Source organism: Gobio gobio (genome assembly GCF_949357685.1).
Source record: "Gobio gobio genome assembly, chromosome: 2".
In the NCBI taxonomy this organism is placed as follows: domain Eukaryota; kingdom Metazoa; phylum Chordata; class Actinopteri; order Cypriniformes; family Gobionidae; genus Gobio; species Gobio gobio.
This window is the reverse complement of record NC_137098.1, coordinates 39,977,495-39,997,444: the sequence shown is the minus strand read 5'-3', so window position 1 is coordinate 39,997,444 and position 19,950 is coordinate 39,977,495. Positions and strand designations below refer to the sequence as shown.

General features: G+C 36.9%; 1 protein-coding gene across 1 annotated transcript in view; it reads left to right on the top strand.

Annotated features, from left to right (window-relative positions):
- The window catches only part of ptprn2 (protein tyrosine phosphatase receptor type N2), a 231,987-nt gene that overhangs the window by 52,809 nt on the left and 159,228 nt on the right, over window positions 1-19,950 (top strand). The window contains exons 4-10 of the mRNA XM_079801137.1: window positions 8,746-8,863; window positions 9,229-9,349; window positions 10,880-11,282; window positions 11,822-12,058; window positions 12,199-12,239; window positions 12,330-12,757; window positions 16,156-16,242. Coding sequence (XP_079657263.1) covers window positions 8,746-8,863; window positions 9,229-9,349; window positions 10,880-11,282; window positions 11,822-12,058; window positions 12,199-12,239; window positions 12,330-12,757; window positions 16,156-16,242 — 1,435 coding nt within the window. The remainder of the gene's footprint in view (window positions 1-8,745; window positions 8,864-9,228; window positions 9,350-10,879; window positions 11,283-11,821; window positions 12,059-12,198; window positions 12,240-12,329; window positions 12,758-16,155; window positions 16,243-19,950) is intronic.

The window sequence follows — 19,950 nt, the reverse complement described above, 5'->3', positions numbered from 1 at the left end:
TGTGGCACGATGTTGCTGTCTGTCACATGGACAGATGAAAGAGAGCGGGATGAAAGGATGAGACTGAGCACTCATCCACTGCTCAGGGGCTTGGAATTGGACATCTGAGGGCTTTCGTGACAGAAAGGTTTCTCAATGATACACTGTGTTAGCAGGGCTGGACTGAATGTGCTATCACTGATAGTGGAGAACTTCTGCAGAGATGCGAGTCTTAATCTGTTCAAGCTGAACATATTGTTTGAACAGACCTCTGATCTGTAGATCTGTCTTACCTTAGACATTTGCGCGTACACACCAAAATCTGGGTACTTGCTGTGCTAGACGTCTGTTGAATGTGTTGCTAGAATATGGTTTCATCACAAAAATTTTGTGTTTAAGTGAAAAGCTTACTTGTAACATTGAAGTGATTTTGATGCTCAATGGGCTGATCAATGGGGAGATTTGTGTGTGTGTTCACACTCATCTGTTTATCTAAATCAGTTTACAAACAATTGCCTTTTTAAACTATTTCAATACATAGCCAAACTACTGTATACATTGTATATGTTATATACAAACTAGGGGTGGGCGATCTGACGATTTTATATCATGATCAACCTTGAAGATGTCCACAGTCAACTTTTCAAGCGACTCATAAAGATTGTGATCTTTTATGTCAAAATACAGCAATGACTGCCTACTAGATGGTTGTGCTGACTGGCCAAATTATATCATCCGTCTTTCATACGTTGTGGTGCATTTGAAGTCAAGTCACCTTTATAGTGCTTTTTACAATACAGATTGTTTCAAAACAGCTTTACAGTGATAACAGAAAAACAATGCAACAAAGTTAGATTTGGCTGTACAGCAGATCTAGATGAAAATAGTTTCACTGTCCTACAAAGCAGTAGGGCTGTGTGATGAATCAAATTTTAGTTTCGGTTTTGATTTTGGCTTCCAACAATTATGGAAATGTTATTAATCAAGATAAAATGATCGTTGTGCTGCATGCCGTTCTTGTCCTTTTAAAGTGGTGTGTTTTCGCCCCTCCTTAAAAGTCTGAACTTAAACATCCAAATCAGACAAATCATGTAACGTGACTGACGTAAAATGCAGTCTACTGTGTGACATGCTTTATTTGAAAAAGAGTTATTAAAAGTGCATTAAACTGCGAAAGAGCCTGATCCCCATGTGCTTTCTGTGTGAGCGCCGCGAGACAGCTAGGAATGTTTTGAAGCATGGCCGCTGGTTTGAGCTGGTTTAAGCTGGTCAAGTGCTGGTTATAAGCTGGTCCTAAAATGGCCATGAGCTGGTTTAAGCTGGTCAAGTGCTGGTTATAAGCTGGTCCTAAGAAACTAGCTCCAGCTCAGGACCAGCTTATAACCAGCACTTGACCAGCTTAAACCAGCTCATGGCCATCTTAGGACCAGCTTAAACCAGCTCAAACCAGCTGCCATGCCTCAAAACATTCCTAACGAGCATATGCTGTTTTTTTTCAACTGGTAGTGCGGATCACGGATGAGCAAAGTATACTTGGGGTTTCAGGTGCGTGCCTAAACGCATATACACATTTTGACATAGACACAAAAATATGTCAAAATGTCTGTCTTGGTGAGTATTTACATAAGTTATGTCTTAAGTAAATAAACAGTTGGGAAAGAAATCGGATATGTGTCATTTTATTAGAGCCATGCATTAAAGCCTAATGCAAATACCACATAGTAAAATCTATGCAGTGTTTTAAAGTTTAACTCATGGTTTAATTACTATTTTGACAACTGGTGATTGTTTAATGCAATACAAATCCATAGGCTTGTTCCAGGCTGGATATTCTTGATAGTACATCTCAAAATTGGGAAGGTCGCGATTCAGATCGTGGAACGTAATTGTTTGTGATGATGAAATTTTGGGAAGATTGCCCCCCACTAATACGAACTATACTAACCCTATAACATATAGGCCCGGTTTCACAAACAGGACTTAGGCTAAACTAGGATTAGGCATTAGTTCAATTAGTACATTTAAGTAACTTTTATAAATGTGCCCTAAAAAAAAAACATTTCCGGTGTGTATCTTAAGACAAAACAATGGCACTGACATATTTTAAGATACATCAGTGCAAGTTTCTTTCAGTTAACACAACTCAAAAATGCATTTTAGTCTAGGACTAGCTTAAGCCTTGTCTGTGAAACTGGGGGATAGACTTTTAGTCAATCATTTGTCATTTTCATTCAGAGCATTCAAATTCAATTCATAGAGTACAAACAATGCTTTTATATGATCAGTCACATTAATTTAGCGGTAATACAATCTACAAAACATTTTAGATGGAATAGATCTGTTGAACTCCAAGGTAAGAGGACTTATTAAAGGGTTAGTTCACCCAAAAATTAAAATCCTGTCATCCTTTAAACACCCTCATGTCGTTCAATACCTGTATGACACAAAAGAAGAAATTTTGAAGAACACTGGGGTCCTAAATAACATGGGACCCGACTGAATTTCAAAAGAAAAAAAAAATCTTCAAAATATCTTATGTTTTGCAGAAGAAAGAAAGTCTTACAGGTTTGGAATGACATGAGGGTGAGCAATTGATGACAGGATTTTAATTCTTGGGTAAACTGTCACTTTTAGACCTTCCTCCATAATAGTCGTTATAATATAGTTCTAGGGATCTTGTTTTACCTCCCTTGTCATAATGTTATTTGGTGGGATGTAAATGAGAATGTTATCTCTGCTTTATTTTAGTGCGGTGTATATTCAGAGCAGTTTTTTGTGACGCCAATCAGAAAACGGGGCTTATTGTTGTCAGTCTCCAGCATAGCCATTTGGGGGCAGCATGCTCCATCCTGTCCGTCTCGGTGAAGGATCTGAGCTGTTAATAGGCTGCAGAGGCTTGCTCCCAGCTTGATCTTTTCAAACAGCCATAAATGAGAGTTGAAAAGCGTGGAAGGCACGCAACCGTCTTTGGGTAAATTACCAACATGGTAATGAATATTAGAGAGCCAGAGAGATGGCCGACTTACTCCAATTACCCAAGCCAAATAAAGAGAGAGGGATCAGGAGGATGAGAGGCTGTGTTCAGCTTCCTCTCTCTCCTTTTTTTTTCTTTTTGGATGCAGATGGTGTCTGAAACCAAGGCTTTTGATTGACGGGCTGTGTTGCAGTGTTTTTATTTTAATTTCAGAGCTCTTTGCGAGGGAGATCTCAGACGTCTTTAGATGTTCCCCTGTGTGCGTTTGTGTGTGATTGAACGGCTGTGTGTTGTGTGCATGTTTTGTGCTTTTGTGCTTCCGTCTATGTTTTTGGTGCCCAATTTAGCAGACAGATGACAAATATGTGAACCATTAAATGTTTGCAGTTATCTTGTTCTCTGAGCCTTGTGCATTTGTATGTGTATCTATGAGATACATTTATACCAATTTTTTTGTGTGTTTGAGATAACTGATCACATTCGCCTTGCAATCATCACATTGCACTCTGTCATCCTTACAGAACCTTTTAGTTGACAAACATTCTTCCACGTTCCTCCTCACAGGAGTGATGTAGATAAGCAGATAGATGTAGAGAACGTCAATGCCATCGACTGACAATTCTCTTTATCGCGCGTTTAGAGTAGCAGTAGAAATCGCGCAATTTGTTGAGCCGCCGCCGCACACCCTGCACAATGTCATTAGATCGATACCATTGACCGGATTGCAAGAATGCTCTCTCTTTGTTATACTGGTCCATCATGGCAACTGACAGCCCTCCCTGCTGTGAGCTGCCCCATATTTCATGCCATTGTCTTTAGAGGTTCTTCAGATTTCCTCGGCTCCTAGATTTGAACATTATAGCCTGCTCGTAATGTGTCGTGCCATCTCTTTGATCTTCAACCGTGGTCAGTGTGTCTACAGATAATGGGAAGTTACAGATGTCTCCTGGAGAAGAAGGCTATTAATGAATAGAGAGGAACAGATAGGAGGTGATAGACAGACAGTTTGGCAAGGAGAAAGAGAGAAAGAGAGGGAATTAAGACAAATTTAATGGCTGAACTGGTGAGGTCACACTTAATGGACAGCTGAAATACCTCAGATCTGATTCTATGAAATAATTTAGTTATTTGCCCCCCCCCCCCCCCATTTTTTTCTTTTCAAGCTGGATGTCTAAGTTACATCAAGCATAATGTTTTTAGTTCTGTTCAGAGAGAAAAAAGTACTTTTATTCAGTAATGAATTGAATTGATCAATAAATGCTATACTTTTGAACTTTCTATTCATCAACGAAATTCATGTAAAATGTATCATGTTTCCACAAAACCATTAAGCAGCAGAACTGCTTCTGAACATTGATAATAATAAGAAATGTTTCTTGAGCAGCAAATCAGCATAAATGATTTCTGAAGAATCATGTGACTGAATACAGAGTAATGGCTGCTGAAAATACAGCTTTGCCATCACAGGAATAAAACATTTAAAAGTATAATAAAATAGAGAACTGTTATTTTAAATTATAATAATATTTCACAATATTACTGTTTTAACTGTATTTTTGTTAAAATAAATTCAGTCTTGGTGAGTGTTTTGACCCCGAACTTTGAACGATAGTGTAATTTAAAAGTATTACATTATTATGGCAGACAAAAAATAATTTTGAAGTGAATATATTACTTGTCTTTTGGTGTATAACTAGCCTACAATCCTTAAATCAAGTTGGCAGTCTATCCGAGGTTGACTTAGGATGTGTCTTTATTCTATTTTTATTTAAATTGTTAACATGAAGACAGGCATCTTTGGTTATTTTGTCTCGTCTTACGGCATAAGCGCCACATTTTTAAGATGCAGTGTTGAAATAATTGAACTTTGAAAAACGTGTCTCAAGATCCCTGTGTTCTGTTCCACACTAGATAATATACTAACTATACAGATAATCCTTTTTTCCTCATACATTTTGATATGACATGACATCTGGTTCATTCTTAAAATGCCGCTTTTCGCAATACATATCGTTTCATAGCAGCTTTACAGAAAATGTATGCGTCTACTGTTTATTCTCCAGAATAGGTGTAAATATACAGATTTGTTCACTATAAGTATATAGTGTACCTGAGTTATGTGTGTTCTGGTGGAGGGTTTAGGTAACACAACATGAGGCGTATGAACAGACACTGGTGTCATGAGCCATGTATAGATGTGTAACATGGCCCTTCAGGCTTACCAGTGACCTCTGGCTCTACCATCATCCAGGAAGAAACTCCATGTTCAGATGTTCAGTGAAGCAAACTGATTCACCATGACATGTGCATTAGAGCTACTTACTCCCATGGCCCACCGAGAGATGAGACTTAGGGGAGCAAGAGCGAGAAAGCCACGGAGAAGGAGATCAGGGGATAGAGGAGAAAATGCATTGGTCACAATGGTTCACTACATTTTTGACGTATAACTCTTAGCCTCTGCTAAAACCATCCATGACACCTGTGTGGTTGTTTGCGTGCAAGTGAGATGTCCGAACAGCCTTTGGGAATACATTTGCTTTACAACAAATTCTTGAAATATCTTTCCACAGTAATGTGTGGAATATACTATTATAACAGTAACGATTAGATGGCCAGTTTGTTTTAGGTACTGTGATATGTGACCTGTAGGTCAATTAAAAGTACAGTTATGTGGAGCTCCGTATTTTAACATCATTTATTTCACATTCAACCTCATATTTAATTTTAAAGCTCGAACTGAAAATGAAAGACATGACAAGGCGAATAACGAACTTTGTGTGAAACTATGGTGACTAGCAGTAGAACGAAAACACTGTTATAAAACTTGCAAGTGGCATAACAAATAGCATGAAAACACAAGCAAACAGGAGAACACAAATGAATAACAATACAGTACAATACAACAGCAATAATAAGGCAACAAATTAGATTTCAGCAGCCACAATGCATGCTGGGAAAAGCTATACTCTGCCAAGCAATCTTGGGTGTGCTACAAATGTATTTATATGTGATGTTTATTTGATAGTGTGAGAGAAGCACTATATCTTACAGATCAGGCTGTGAAAAACACATTTGATTGGTACCTGTTAGCCAGTATGTAAGCCCTCCAACATACTAATTCTTACATTTCTTCATTGCACACTCAAAGTTAACTAACTAGAAGGGCTGGTAAAACCAGTATTGTAAAACAGGGACCATTACATTGTAATCTCAAATAACAAATTGCAGAAGTGCATGTGTCCTTGTGCATATCTTTTAATTACCTGTCTACAAAACATTTGATCAAACAAACCCACCAATACAATTCAAAATTTGTAGCAACTACTTGCATTTAGTTTTAGCACATTTTATTATTTAGTAAATATTCCAAAAATGGTTTTCAGTACAGTAAATGTCAACCGTTTCTACAGAGCTCTCGGCTGCTCCCTTTTCCAGTAGGCTTATGAATATCAAATTATTATTAAATATAATTCTATTTATGCATCTGTTGCTTTGCAGCAAAGTTCACATCATTTTGCATGGGCTTCGCTTAAGACAGAAAGGCAGTCTTAATCTGTTCAGAAGTCCTCTCTTGAGGAATTCCTAAATGCTGTTGTAAACAGATGTTTGACTAGCACACATTGCCGCAGTGTTTTCCGTTTTTGCCATTTTCTGGGCGATGATGACTTTTGCAGTAGATTGGGCTTGTGTGTTGTGTGTAGAAGGAAAAAGGTTTAGATGACCTTTCGTCAGGATTGGATAGGGAATACTAGATCTCAGATCCTTGGTTCAGTATAAGATGGTACTAATAAAGCTTTCAGGGCTTAATGGAGACCCGATATCCAACATTGGCAAATACTAAAATCTGTTAATTAATGATTGTTCTGAAATTGTTAACAATGAATTGAATATCAATTCAATAGATAGGTGGGTACCACCATTTTATCTATTTAAAATAAGCAACTTTTCATGCTAAATTCATTTTATGTTAGATAACAGTTTATTAAACATATCTACTTGGTCTCACAACAAAAATATTAGATTTGTGGCTGTATTGTTTAAAGTAATGGGATAATGGTGTGGACCATATTTGTGAAATGTGACGCCTGAGTTAAATTAATTAGATCATGAAGATACTATGGAAATCCCATATAATCCAGGAAAAGCCCACCTGCCCCCTTGTCTAATTTATGCTATTATACTATCACAATAAATTAGGCAATTCATGATGAACAGAATTAAATCAATGTTTGTCAGCGTCACTAATTGGAAGATGGTTCCACATTAACGCGTGCACCCATTTGTGTATTGACCCGCATAACCAAAGGCAGTCAAAACAAAGAACGGAAGGCATGTCTGTTTTTGAATATTTGAAGATCATGGCGTTCTCTTTATAAAAAAAGAAAAAGAAAAGCAATAGATGTCTAGAACAACCCCCACCACCATCACCCCGTTTTTTTGATAGGAGCAACATCAATGGCTGGGCTGCTAATTAGTAATAGCACATTATATCAGGCTCCATCCAAGACCTAATGAGGTGGACCTTTGCTGAGGCAAAACAGTGGAGTGCTTGTGGGTGACAGGAAGGAAACGACTTTGTAAGTGCGTGTGTGTTTTCATAGAGGGTAAATTCTAGTGAAACGTATAAATGCTCAGCTGTCCTTGTGCTTGCTATTTATTTTACGCTGTTCACATTTGTATGCAGTTTTTTTGCTTTTAGTCTGAGTTTAGTCAGAGTATTTCATTTATATTATTTTAAACCTGTATCCTCAAATCCTCAAAAAGGCATAGCATCTCTAATGTGACATTCTCTCTCCTTCACCCAACATGCTATGCTGTGATGTATAGATTTCACAGATGGTGGCAGATGATATTTAACTGTAAGCCAGCTGAGCTGAGCCCCCACTGGAAGCCCGCGATCTGTCTTCTGCCTTTTTTAGAGTTATATGTAAATAAGTGATTTACATTGTTCAGCCCCCCCTTCTCACCCCCCACACATCAGGTATCCAAGAAAACAGATTAAAAGGACTGAGTGTCGGATGCTGGTAGAAGGCTAATGAGGTCACATCTACAGGGGCTGAAGGAGATACTCTTCAGATCTTTATTAATTCCTCTGCATCCATTGCTGGTTAATGGCATTACTCCCATCCATCCTTTCAATCACAACATACCTTAGTGTGGTGAACAATCTGAAGTATGTCTGATTAGGTGACATTTGCATGAAAGCTGAATGAAGACATTTTTCGAATGCACAAGATGGGATTCTGTGTTTTTCTATTTATCTTTCTCCTCCCTGGAATTCAGAATATGTTGCTAGTATTTTTATTGAGTTGAAGACAGTGGGTGGGTGAGATGGTAGAATATGGATCCTGGCCTGACCCGGTCTTGTTTCATTCCTGGTCATTCGTTCTTGGCGAGATGCAGAATTAGATTTGATGTTGATCAGAAGTTTAACATTTCTCAGAATGTTAAATTCAGGTCAATGAATGAATGAAGTTCTCTGACTGCATACATGAGGTACCTACACAAATTCTTCAGATTAGTCGTATTCTTAGTCGTTAGTCTGCATGAAAAGATACAGACTAATTAACGTGAATACTTTGAATATCAGCAGCAAGTTATTTAAAGTTCTGCTGGTGGACAAAATGAGCAGCAGTGTGCCTTAACCATTATGGTGGCTTAAAATAGTTTCTCTTGTTGGGTCTTTGTAATGTCTTTTAAAATGTCAGTGGTTCAAGGTGTAAGTGTGTATATATATGTATATATACTGTATGTATGCTACTTTATGCTTCTCTCTGTCCCTTTTATTATAGGATATACTTGGCTGGATGACACAACACAGGAGGTAATCTCAAAAGAGCTCTCACAACTACCCAAGGTTCCTCTTGGAGGATTTACAAACACCATTTCTCGTTTCAATGGCAATTCCGGGTGAGCTCCTAAATCCTCTGTTGTGCTACGTGTCCGTGACAATAATTTGTTTATGGAAACTTTTTTTTTAGTTGTTGTTGTGGTGTTCTTTTATTAATTCATGTTTGTTCATAATTAATTAACTAATGTTGATTTTATACAACTTAAAATGTTAACATCTAGCTGTATATGTACAAAAGAACATTAACCAAGATTAATAAATGCTGTAAAAGTATTGTTAATTAATCGCTAATGCACTATTTAATGTTGACAAATAGTAAAGTGATAATCCGTCATGGACAGGTTTGTATTCTAGGCACTTTCTATCTAAACTCTGTTTATTTTTAAACGTGGAATTGTATTTTAAACATTCCCAATGGGAACAGGAAGCTAAAGGCTCAGAAAGAAGAAGTGAGCAGGACACTACAAAGGTACCTTCAAGGTTTCCTGCCTTCTGATGTTGCCTCCTTCAAACAGAGTCCTCAAGGGCAGCCAGTGCTTTGGAAGGTAAATTTCTAACAATAATATATAGGAATAAGGCTGTATACTTGCATATCACCTGAAATAAGGATGCATATTGACTATATGGCAGTTGTTCTTAAAAGTGAACTGATTTCTAAAAGGACTTAAAGGGATAGTTCACCCAAAAATGAAAATTCTGTCATCATTTACTCACCCTCAAGTTGTTCCAAACTTGTATGAATTTCTTTCTTCTGCTGAACACAAAAGAAGATATTTTGAAGAATATGGGGAAGAAAACACTTGATGGACCCATTGACTTCAATAGTAGGGAAAAAAATACTATGGAATCAATCGGGTCCATCAAATGTTTGGATACCGACATTCTTCAAAAGATTTTCTTTTGTGTTCAGCAGAACAAAGAAATTCATAAAAGTTTCATACAATTTGTACAACAGGGTGAGAATTTTCATTTTTGGGGGAACAATTCCTTTAACTGCATCTTGGGACTGTAAACAATACCATAAACTACCATACATACATGGATAGGTTATTGTTTTGTACAAAATATAGTTGTTTATAAATGCATACATTTTTTAGTGCACTTCTAAGTAACAAATTTCATCTGCTCTTCATTTCTCTGCTCTTCATCTTCATTAGAACTGATCGGTGTATAACAAACAAACTTTACAAAATCAATCCTGTGGTTGGTGTAAAACGTTGTGTCCGTTTTGAAAATCACTGGGATAATTTTATCTACACATGCTGTCGAATAGGCCACTCATGTGTTTCTGTTAATGGGTGAAGATCCTCCTGTCTGAATTCATTATTACTAAAGCATATTTTTTATGGATCTTTATTTTTCAGTTGACTTTTATGAAAAGAGTTTTAATGAAGTAAGACCAGATCTAGTTTTAGAATTTTTATCTAAGATAACATTTAAAAACCTATTTTAATCGTTCTTTTTTTTAACTCTTTCTCGCCATGAATATAGCTGTGGTAGCTGGCATTGCGTTAAACTATAAACAAACAAACAAACAAACAAACATTAGACAACTGTCAGCACATAGCTACTGGGGACATGTAATGTGAGGTAGAACCTGCTTGGTACCCACACACCATCACCAAACAGTTGTTCTTGAAGTTGAAAAGTTCACTGCACTATTGAACATTAGTACCCTGCAGTGCTTTTGGAGCCAGCGTGTGTATGTGGTGGTTTGTTCATCGAAGCCCACCCTGCTGTTCTAAAGTCAGTTTGGCCTTCTATTCTGCAGGGGTGGGTAGAATAACTGTTTTATATAATCTCTCAAATAGAGCAGAACAATATGCAGAGAAAAAAGAGGGAGACTGATACTCATGGATTGTATTACTATGCACTTTAAACATTATTACCTTTGATCAGTCTTTCATTTGATGATTTTTTACAAAGACATTTCCTTAACACACACACTGGTACCATATGCATAATATTTTGGAAAGAGGAGTGTTTCTGTTTTGTATGTCAACTTCACAATATGATGTTTGTTTATTTTTTTTAATTAATTTACATATTTACTTTTTTTTATGCTTCACCCTCAGTACAAAGAAGGTGGACCCCGTAATCATAAGGGTTTTATGCTGCTCAAAGAGAAGCCTCCTTCACCCCACATCTCCTTCCTACAAGGCCGACCTGATCTCCAGGCAATTGTGGAACAGCCTCCCCAAGGTCAATCATTCTTCACTGGTTTTGAACAGGATCGTACTGGACTCCCTCTTGCTGAGCTTCAGCGGTATCAAGCTGGGCCCATGAGAGCACAAGATCCCGGTAAAGGTCAAACACAGGGAAAGCTGCGTTACTTCAGCCTTCAGCGCACTCCTGCTACCAAAATAGAAAAACTGCCAGGAGCTTCCAAGCAACCTCCAAAGCCCCAAATCGAAAAATTGTTTTTCAAATCTTCAGCAAGCAGCCCTACTTATAAGCAGGCCCTTAGTTCAGTAGATGGTGAGCTGCTTCTATATATATATATATGTGTGTGTGTGTGTGTGTGTGTGTGTGTGTGTGTGTGTGTGTGTGTGTGTGTGTGTGTGTGTGTGTGTGTGTGTGTGTGTGTGTGTGTGTGTGTGTGTATTCATATTTTTAAAAAGATGATAGGAAATACAAACAAGGAAATTCAATTCTCAAATAATGTTTTTTCAATTCTCATTTTATGTTAATAAGGAGAAACAGGGTCATATTGCAGTATTTTGGCTGGGATAAGTTTTTACATTATAATTATCTATATTCAGGATCATTCTGAAGTGACTGAAGAAACATCTATGTCATTATGATAATTCCTTTCCCGAAACTTAAAAAAACAGAATTACTTAATTATACATTTACCTTAATCAGAAAGAGACTGAGGTAGAGATGAGAAACACAGACTCCAAATATGTTGTGTGTCAGATTGTTATACAAATTACAGCAGGGTGTTTTTTTTTTGTACACTTGCAAAAAAACTTTATTAGACAGTTTTTCTATCTTTACTTTTTTTGTTCTATTAGAGAAGTTCATTGATGGAGTGGTTAACCAGCTCGGCCATCAGAGCGTCAATGTGGATACTTTAACCCAAAAGGACCTGGACCAGCTCTCCAAGGTCATTACCCAGGCCTTGCAGGTGGTGGATGGAGTGGAAGGGGTCAAAGGTAGAGAAGCCACACAGGGTGAAGTGGAGGTGAAGAGGGAACCCAGTCAAGAGTTACATAAAATGGAGAAACTAGAAGACGGCACCACGCATAAAGGTAGTAATCCCTTAACAAAGATAAACATGTGTTTAGGTCCTTGTTACACATGCTTTAAAACCCATTTACAGACATTAAATTTCGAAAATTTTGATCAGTTAAGACCCATGATCTTTACCAATTTTAAATTCTGTTCACAGAAACTCAAATGGAAGAAACTGGCCTTAAATCTGATGACAAGGTAATGTGTTGATATGCATAGGTCCATTTGACTATGATGTATCTCAGTGATGAAGTCGATATAATTCCCTGAGTAATTTTCTGTTTCCAGGACAAAGGTTTTATCAGCCAGCTGCTTGAGTTCCTGGATCATAACTCTGGCCATGGATCTGCTCATCCTCCCCAAGCAGAAGAGCCTTTTCTGGGGTACATCAACCAGCCAATTGCTGGAAGCCCGTTGAGAGCTAGTTTGGAGAACGTCCAAAGCCGGACAACGCAAACAGAACTGGACCTGATGAAGAAGAAAATGGAACCTGACACATTGGATATAGAGCCAATGGTGGACGCTGAGGTAGAACAGTGGATGCACGGTTCCGAAGGCTCCCCGCAAGAAAAAACTGAGATTCAACCAGAAAAAGTGCCACAAAAAAATTCTATGGAGAAAGAGGAGGTGGTAAAGAAGGGTGTGAGAGTGGAGGTGGATATTTCAGCATATTCAAGTCCACATGACGGAGACTTTGGCTACATTATTACTGAAGCGTAAGTAAGAATATAAACACTTTCATAGTCTGTCTAAGTTGTTTGCACTCATGTAGGACACATGGATCTACACTATGCTTTTGAAATATGTCTCTTCTGCTCACCAAGACTACATTTATTTGATCAAAAATACAGTAAAACATTTTAACAGTTTAATATAACAGTCTTGATTTGGTGCTCAAAAAACATTTGTAATTATTGTTGAAAACAGTTGTGGTGCATGATATTTTTGTTGAAATCGTGATAAATGTTTTTTTTTCACAATTCTTTGATGAATAGAAAGCATTTATTTGAAATTAGGGCTCGGTAAAAAGATATTGATTTCTCGATTTTAATTGAACCAATATAGATTATAAAACCCCAAGAATCTATCTTTTAGTCTATGCTGTTTTTAGTTGATGAATGAACTTTGTATCGCACCTCCCATCCAATAAATCGCATTAAGATTTGTCCTTTGTTACTTCTAATATGAAACAAAAATAAGTGGCACATGAACTGATCATCTCTGCCGCTTTACTACTAGTTACAGCACAAAATAAACATGAATGAACATCAGAAGGTATATTGAAAGTAACTTACGAAATTCACATCATGTCTCATGTAATTGCTCAATCAGTGTTTCAACCATGGAAAGACGTCAATAAAACAGCTTGTAAACAATATGTCATGTAATGTTACATTTACCTTTGGAAAGTCATTCAGTGGCCATATACTCATTAGTCAGCTGGAAAAATGAACTCTAGTGAGGAGCATTATGCTAAATACATACACTAATATTAAATATTCAATCTATATTATTTTGTTTGTCAATATTTAATTTATTTTAAATAAATCGGTACGTTTATATTATATTTCAATGTTTATATTTCAAAAAATGAATTGGATTAGAAACATAATTATATTATTGTAACATTATTATTATTATAAAAACTTCCTTGTGAACACAAAAAATCCCTGTTCACACGCATCCACGAAAATGACTAAAGACACTGTATTATGCATGCCAGGCCAGTAGTTGTGTATTGTACCTGATGTATCCAAATGAATCGATATAGAATCAAATTGAATCAAAAATTTTATCAAACTGAATTATAAGCTTGTGAATCAAAATCATTTTAAATCGTGAAATTTGTGTCAAAACTCACCCCTAATAGAAATCTTTTTCTAACAGTAGCTATGTTTACATGGACCCTACTAATCTGATTGTAATTGGACTAGTAGCACAGTCTAAATAAAACATTCACATGTAACCATTGGCCAAATCTGACCTGAAATAGATAAATATTAAGTCTGCTCTTTAAAACAAAGAAAAGAAGCAGTGTAGAAGAATGGTTAGTATGCGCAGAACGGGAAACTCTGTATATTTGTCCAGTGTCAATTCTGAAGCTTGAAGCTTGTGACATAACACATCAACCACATCACTTTATTTAGTGTTTGTGTAAACACTAAGTTCGGATTCATCAACCGGAATTAATTCATTCCGCTTGAAACAAAAGGTGTCAATGTAAATGTAGCTATTGTTAATGTCTTTACCATCACTTTTAATCAATTTAATGCAGTCTTTTTAAAATCTTACTTACCAAAAACTTCTGAATGGTAGTGTATTTGTACTGAATATTTTTATATAAACATTCTCTACAGGTAGGTCTACAGTTTAGTGGGACCTCTTTCGTTTTTTGCTTCACTCATATTTAAAGTTTTACCTAACCAAATCACTCATCACTGATGTAGCATTTAATTTTTTTTCCAATTGATTTTGCGATATATTGCATTCCAGTATTTCATCAGGGCCTACACATTCACAAATGCCTGTGCTAAGCCCTAAAATGTCTTATGCCTGAAACAAAATCTTTGTCACACATTTAGCCTATTCCTTCTGTATACTTAAATATTTTACATTTTTTATAGAAAATATTGCAAAAACTGCATATAAACAGATTTTTATTTAAATCATGCTCTATGGCAGTTGTAACTACATTTTCTACATGTTAAGGCTACATTTTCATAACAGATACCATTGCATGTTATGTATTGTATGTTTTATAGAAACTTTAGGTGCATTGATTTAACCATGGTAATACGGACTAATCTGTGGTTTTACATGGTCATGGTGTTGCTTAAAATCAGTTAAACTGTCATTTCTATGGAGAATGGAGCCTTTCACTCTCTTAGTCACATTTTATCTTATGTTTTAGTGTCCATGGTCATTTTATCTTACTGTATTCCATACTGCTATTTGGTTTCCCTCAGCCGCCCTCTTCATGTATGTTGGTCTCAGTGTGTAAATTGTTGTTTGTTGTGAGTTGTGTACAGTACATCCCTCAAAGGAAAAAATGATGGTATCCACCACAGCCTCTGCATTATCTTACAGACACTCCAGGTTTTTTGGCTCACTTACTGCAATCCCATTTAACTTGGAGTACCTGAAATGCATATTCTTAATAAGTAGATTTAAAAGTGTGTATTGGAAAGGAGTTGCTGGTGTGAAAAGCATCAGGAATACATTTGTACTCTAGCATGGTCTAATTCTCACTTTCTTTTTCATGCGTGTGAATGCGCTTCCATTTGGATGCTTATTCTTTAGGCTTGTGTGCAAGTCGCTTCGTGCGTGTTTGCGCATTTTCTGATGTGTAAGCAAGTGTGTGTGTGTGTGTTTTTAACTCGGGCTGGCATGGCCATATCATAAAGACATCACACTTCACAGGGATTCCATTTACACCTTATTGTTTGCCTTATTGCTGGAAAATACAGGTGATTTATCAAAGCATGCAAGCCACCTGTGTCCTATTCCCTATGTGTTTTATGCACTCTCTGTATTCCTCCTATGTGCTGTGTTCAATGTTTCAATATTGTATTGTATTATGTATCCATCCAGCAGCACCCAGATCTGTATAGTTAATGTTTAAATGCTCTCATGTATTGCCTAGAGACCACACATTTTATATTAAGTGATTTTTATTTTAAATGTAAATTGTTAAAACATTGCAGATTTTGTCATGTTATTCATAGAATAATTGTATTAATTTCTGCAATCCCAAGGTTCCTCTGTTGTAGCCCTAAATATTACTGTAACTATGCTATGGACATGATTTACTGTTTAAAAAAAGTTTGGACTTTTGGTTTCACCTGACTGACAGTAAATCAGGTGAAAAACATTTTATAGACTTGTCAGTCCAGAATATCAGAGAAAGGGCTTTTTTGAGTTTCTGCCAGTAAGCAACCACCTAGCTACTGCATGGCGACATTCTAAAAACTACCCAGGACATTTTTTGTAAAGCGCCCTGGCAACCAACCACAAAAACATAGCTTTCTAGACCCATATTTTCTTGAGGGAATGTACAAATCTAGCTAATTATTCCTTCTTTATTTCTCTTCTCCTTCGTCTTTTTTTGTCTTAGTTCCCTGTCCACTGATCAGGGGCTGAACCTCATGGAGCTCTTAGCTGAGAGAGTCAGCCTTCATGTAACAGATTTTCTACAACTCTCGTAAGTACACACACACACACACACACGTTGGGTTTTCATGTTTTATGGGGACTTTCCATAGGCGTAATGGTTTTTATACCGTACAAACCGTATTTTCTATCCCCCTACACTGCCCCTGCCCCTAAACCTACCCATCACAGGAGACATTCTGCATTTTTACATTTTCAAAAAACATCACTTAGTCTGATTTATAAGATGTTTTCCCTTAATGGGGACCAAAAAATGTCCCCACAAGGACGAGGATTTCGGATATTGCCATCTTTGTGGGGACATAACGTAGGGATTACCAGTCCACACACACACACACACACACACACACACACACACACACACACACACACACACACACACACACACACACACACACACACACACACACACACACACACACACACACACACACACACACACACACACACACACACACACACACACACACACACACACACACACACACACACACACACACACACACACAACAAACATACTTGTTGAAGACAGTCTCATGCTGGTCGACACGCTAATGGCACTAATGGAACACTCAACCTGTGGTTTTGTTTTGTTTTTCCATTTCGCAGTATAGTTTGGGCTAAGTACTTATTTTCAAGTGACAGCTCAGTGATTATGAGTGTGTTCTGAATTCTGTGCATATAAGTTCAAGCTTTATATAAATGGTTCAGAGAGAGAGAGATGGCATCTCTGTATGTGTAGGTGGGTGTTATTCTGACCTGCCTGCAGTGGTAAACTTCAGTTCAATTACAACACATTTCTGATGATAACCAATGTTCTCCGAGTGCACGGATTAAAGGCAGCTTTCTGCTTAATTGTTTGGAAAGCAACAAATGCTTTCTGCCACTTTTGTATTTTTAGTGACAAACTTATTGTGGTTACATTTCACTCACACAGTTAATAAATGCAGCTTTATATACAAGGATAAAATAAATAAAAATATTAAGGAAATGTTCTTGCTCTCTCTCTCTCTCTCTCTCTCTCTCTCTCTCTCTCTCTCTCTCTCTCTCTCTCTCTCTCTCTCTCTCTCTCTCTCTCTCTCTCTCTCTCTCTCTCTCTCTCTCTCTCTCTCTCTCTCTCTCTCTCTCTCTCTCTCTTTTATATACATAAATAAGGATGTCGCAGATGTCCACAAATGGAATATTAACTTTTTTAGCTTACTTCTTGAAACAAAGTTGTCAGCAAATATGTACACACACACACACACACACACACACACACACACACACACACACACACACACACACACACACACACACACACACACACACACACACACACACACACACACACACACACACACACACACACAAAATTAGTGTATTGTGGATTATAATTACCCTACGGTTTAAAAGTTTAGTACGATTTTTTTTCAAATAAATTATTTTTTCAGTATTTAGCAAGGATGCATTGCATTTGATCAAAAGTGACAGCAAAGACATTTATAATGTTACAAAAGATTATTATGTTAAAATAATAAAATCTTTAACCTTTTTAAACCATGTTTATCAATTTATTTATGAAATATATTTTTTTCTCATTGGCCGATTGATTTCTTCTGTTTCTCTAGTAGTAAGTGTGAGAATAAATACCTAAATAAAGATTTTGTTAAAGACATGCCTTACAGGCGGCGGCCTCACAAAAAGGGGTAGTAAAATACTATTTGTATGTAGTTGGACACTGTCCAGGTGAGCTGTGTCTGTGTGTTTGATTAATTTCCTCTCTTGAATAGTGGCTCATATCTATTTACACAGGTACCTGCTAATGTACCTTTTGTCAGCTCATGTTTTTCATCTTTTCTCAGAAATAATGGAAAGGTGTACTGGATAATGCACACTTTTATATAAAACATTATGTCATAATGTCTGTATTATTTGGACTAAAGATAAAATAAGTGCACAAACAGACTACATGGTGGAGAAGCAAGATGCTGCTTTTAAAGATCACCAAAATTCAGCACACACTCATGCGAATGTTCCTGCGCTGAAACGCGGTGCTGCCATGTTTGGGCTTTGCGCTGTTTTGCAGTTACATAAAGAGTCAGTGTAGCACCTCTCTGAACTCCAGACATGACGTAAGGGCTGTACTGTGTGCAGACAGTAGGGGGCACAGAAAAACACATACACAGTCATGGATTGGCAAACAGACCGTCTTTTTCTTTTATACACATTGAAACACTAACAGAGACACATTCACACTAATTCTACCTCTCTTCTATTCTTTCACTCGTTTATGTATTCTTCTACAACCCCCCATACACACACACACACACACACACACACACACACACACACATACACAGTCTACCTATCATCTTCATCCCACACGCTCCCCCACAGTGCAAAAAGAGCTGAACAGAAGCAGTATCGTTACATTATGGCTTCCCTCCCTCTGTGTACTGGACATTGGTGGCATTTTACTGATAGCTTATCAGCACTGATGGTGTTATAACCGGGAGTCTGGGCCATTGTGTTTATTTAGCTGTAACAGCCAGTGTTCTTATCCAGACATTTCCAGAATCTCTGGGTAAAGAACCAAACAGAGAAGAATGCAAAATATGGGGGAAATTGGTGTAGGGAAAGTAAATACAAGTGGAGTGATAATGTTCCCAGGGTGGGAGTGTATATATATAAGGGGGAATTATGTTTTTGTATATTAAAAAGGTAAAGTGCATGTATGAAGACACTGGTAAACAAAAACAAAAATGTTACACATATGACAAAACTGAAGACCTGACACATGCTAATAATAATAATATATGTACATACATACCGCCTGGCCAAAAAAAAGTTGCTGTTTGGATTTAAATAGTCAATGATCGGACCATTATTGAAGTGATTATTATGTTTCTAGCATGTTATATATTTGGCATCAGTTTTTCTAACCATAATTAATGGAGTGTGTAGCTTTTAATTTCTTAAACAACCATGTAGGAAGACACAGCATGGCCATTTTCCAGGATGACAAAGCCAGGCTCAAATTGTGAAAGAATGGTTTGGAGGGAACATGAATAATCATTTTCACACATGAATTGGCACCTCTGAGTCCAGACCTTAAATTCATTGAAAGTCTTTGGGATGTGCTGGAGTAGACTTTACAGAGGGCTTGACTCTTGCATTGTCAATACAAGATCTTGACAAAAAGTTGATGCACCTCTTGATGGAAATAAATGTTGTGATATTATTTCTATCAAGATGTGCATCAATTTTGGTCAAGATCTTGTATCAATTAGGGTTAGAAGAACTGATGCCAAACATATAAAAGGCTAGAAAAATAATAATATATGCAATAATGATCCAATCATAGTCTCTTAAAGGAACACAGGAATTTTTTTGAAAATTTTCTAACTCCCCGTTTTCGAATCCATTCAGCCGATCTCCCGACCTGGCGGTAGAACTTCAAAACCATACATTATATATCTAATTCTTAGATCCATAACCATACAGCTTTCCTTTTTCAAAACTAACAAAAACATAGTTAATCTTAAGACATTTAATCTTAAAAAAAATTTAAGATTTATTTATTTTCCTTTTTTTTTTTTGTTGATTATTGCTATGCTGTTTCTCATATTATCTATTATTCCCACTGTGGATATCATTTTTAAAAAAGGATATATGTCTTGATGGTTTAACATCCATGGTTTAAAATATTTTTAAATATAACGAGAATAAAAAGGAGAAACTAGAAGCACTCTTATTT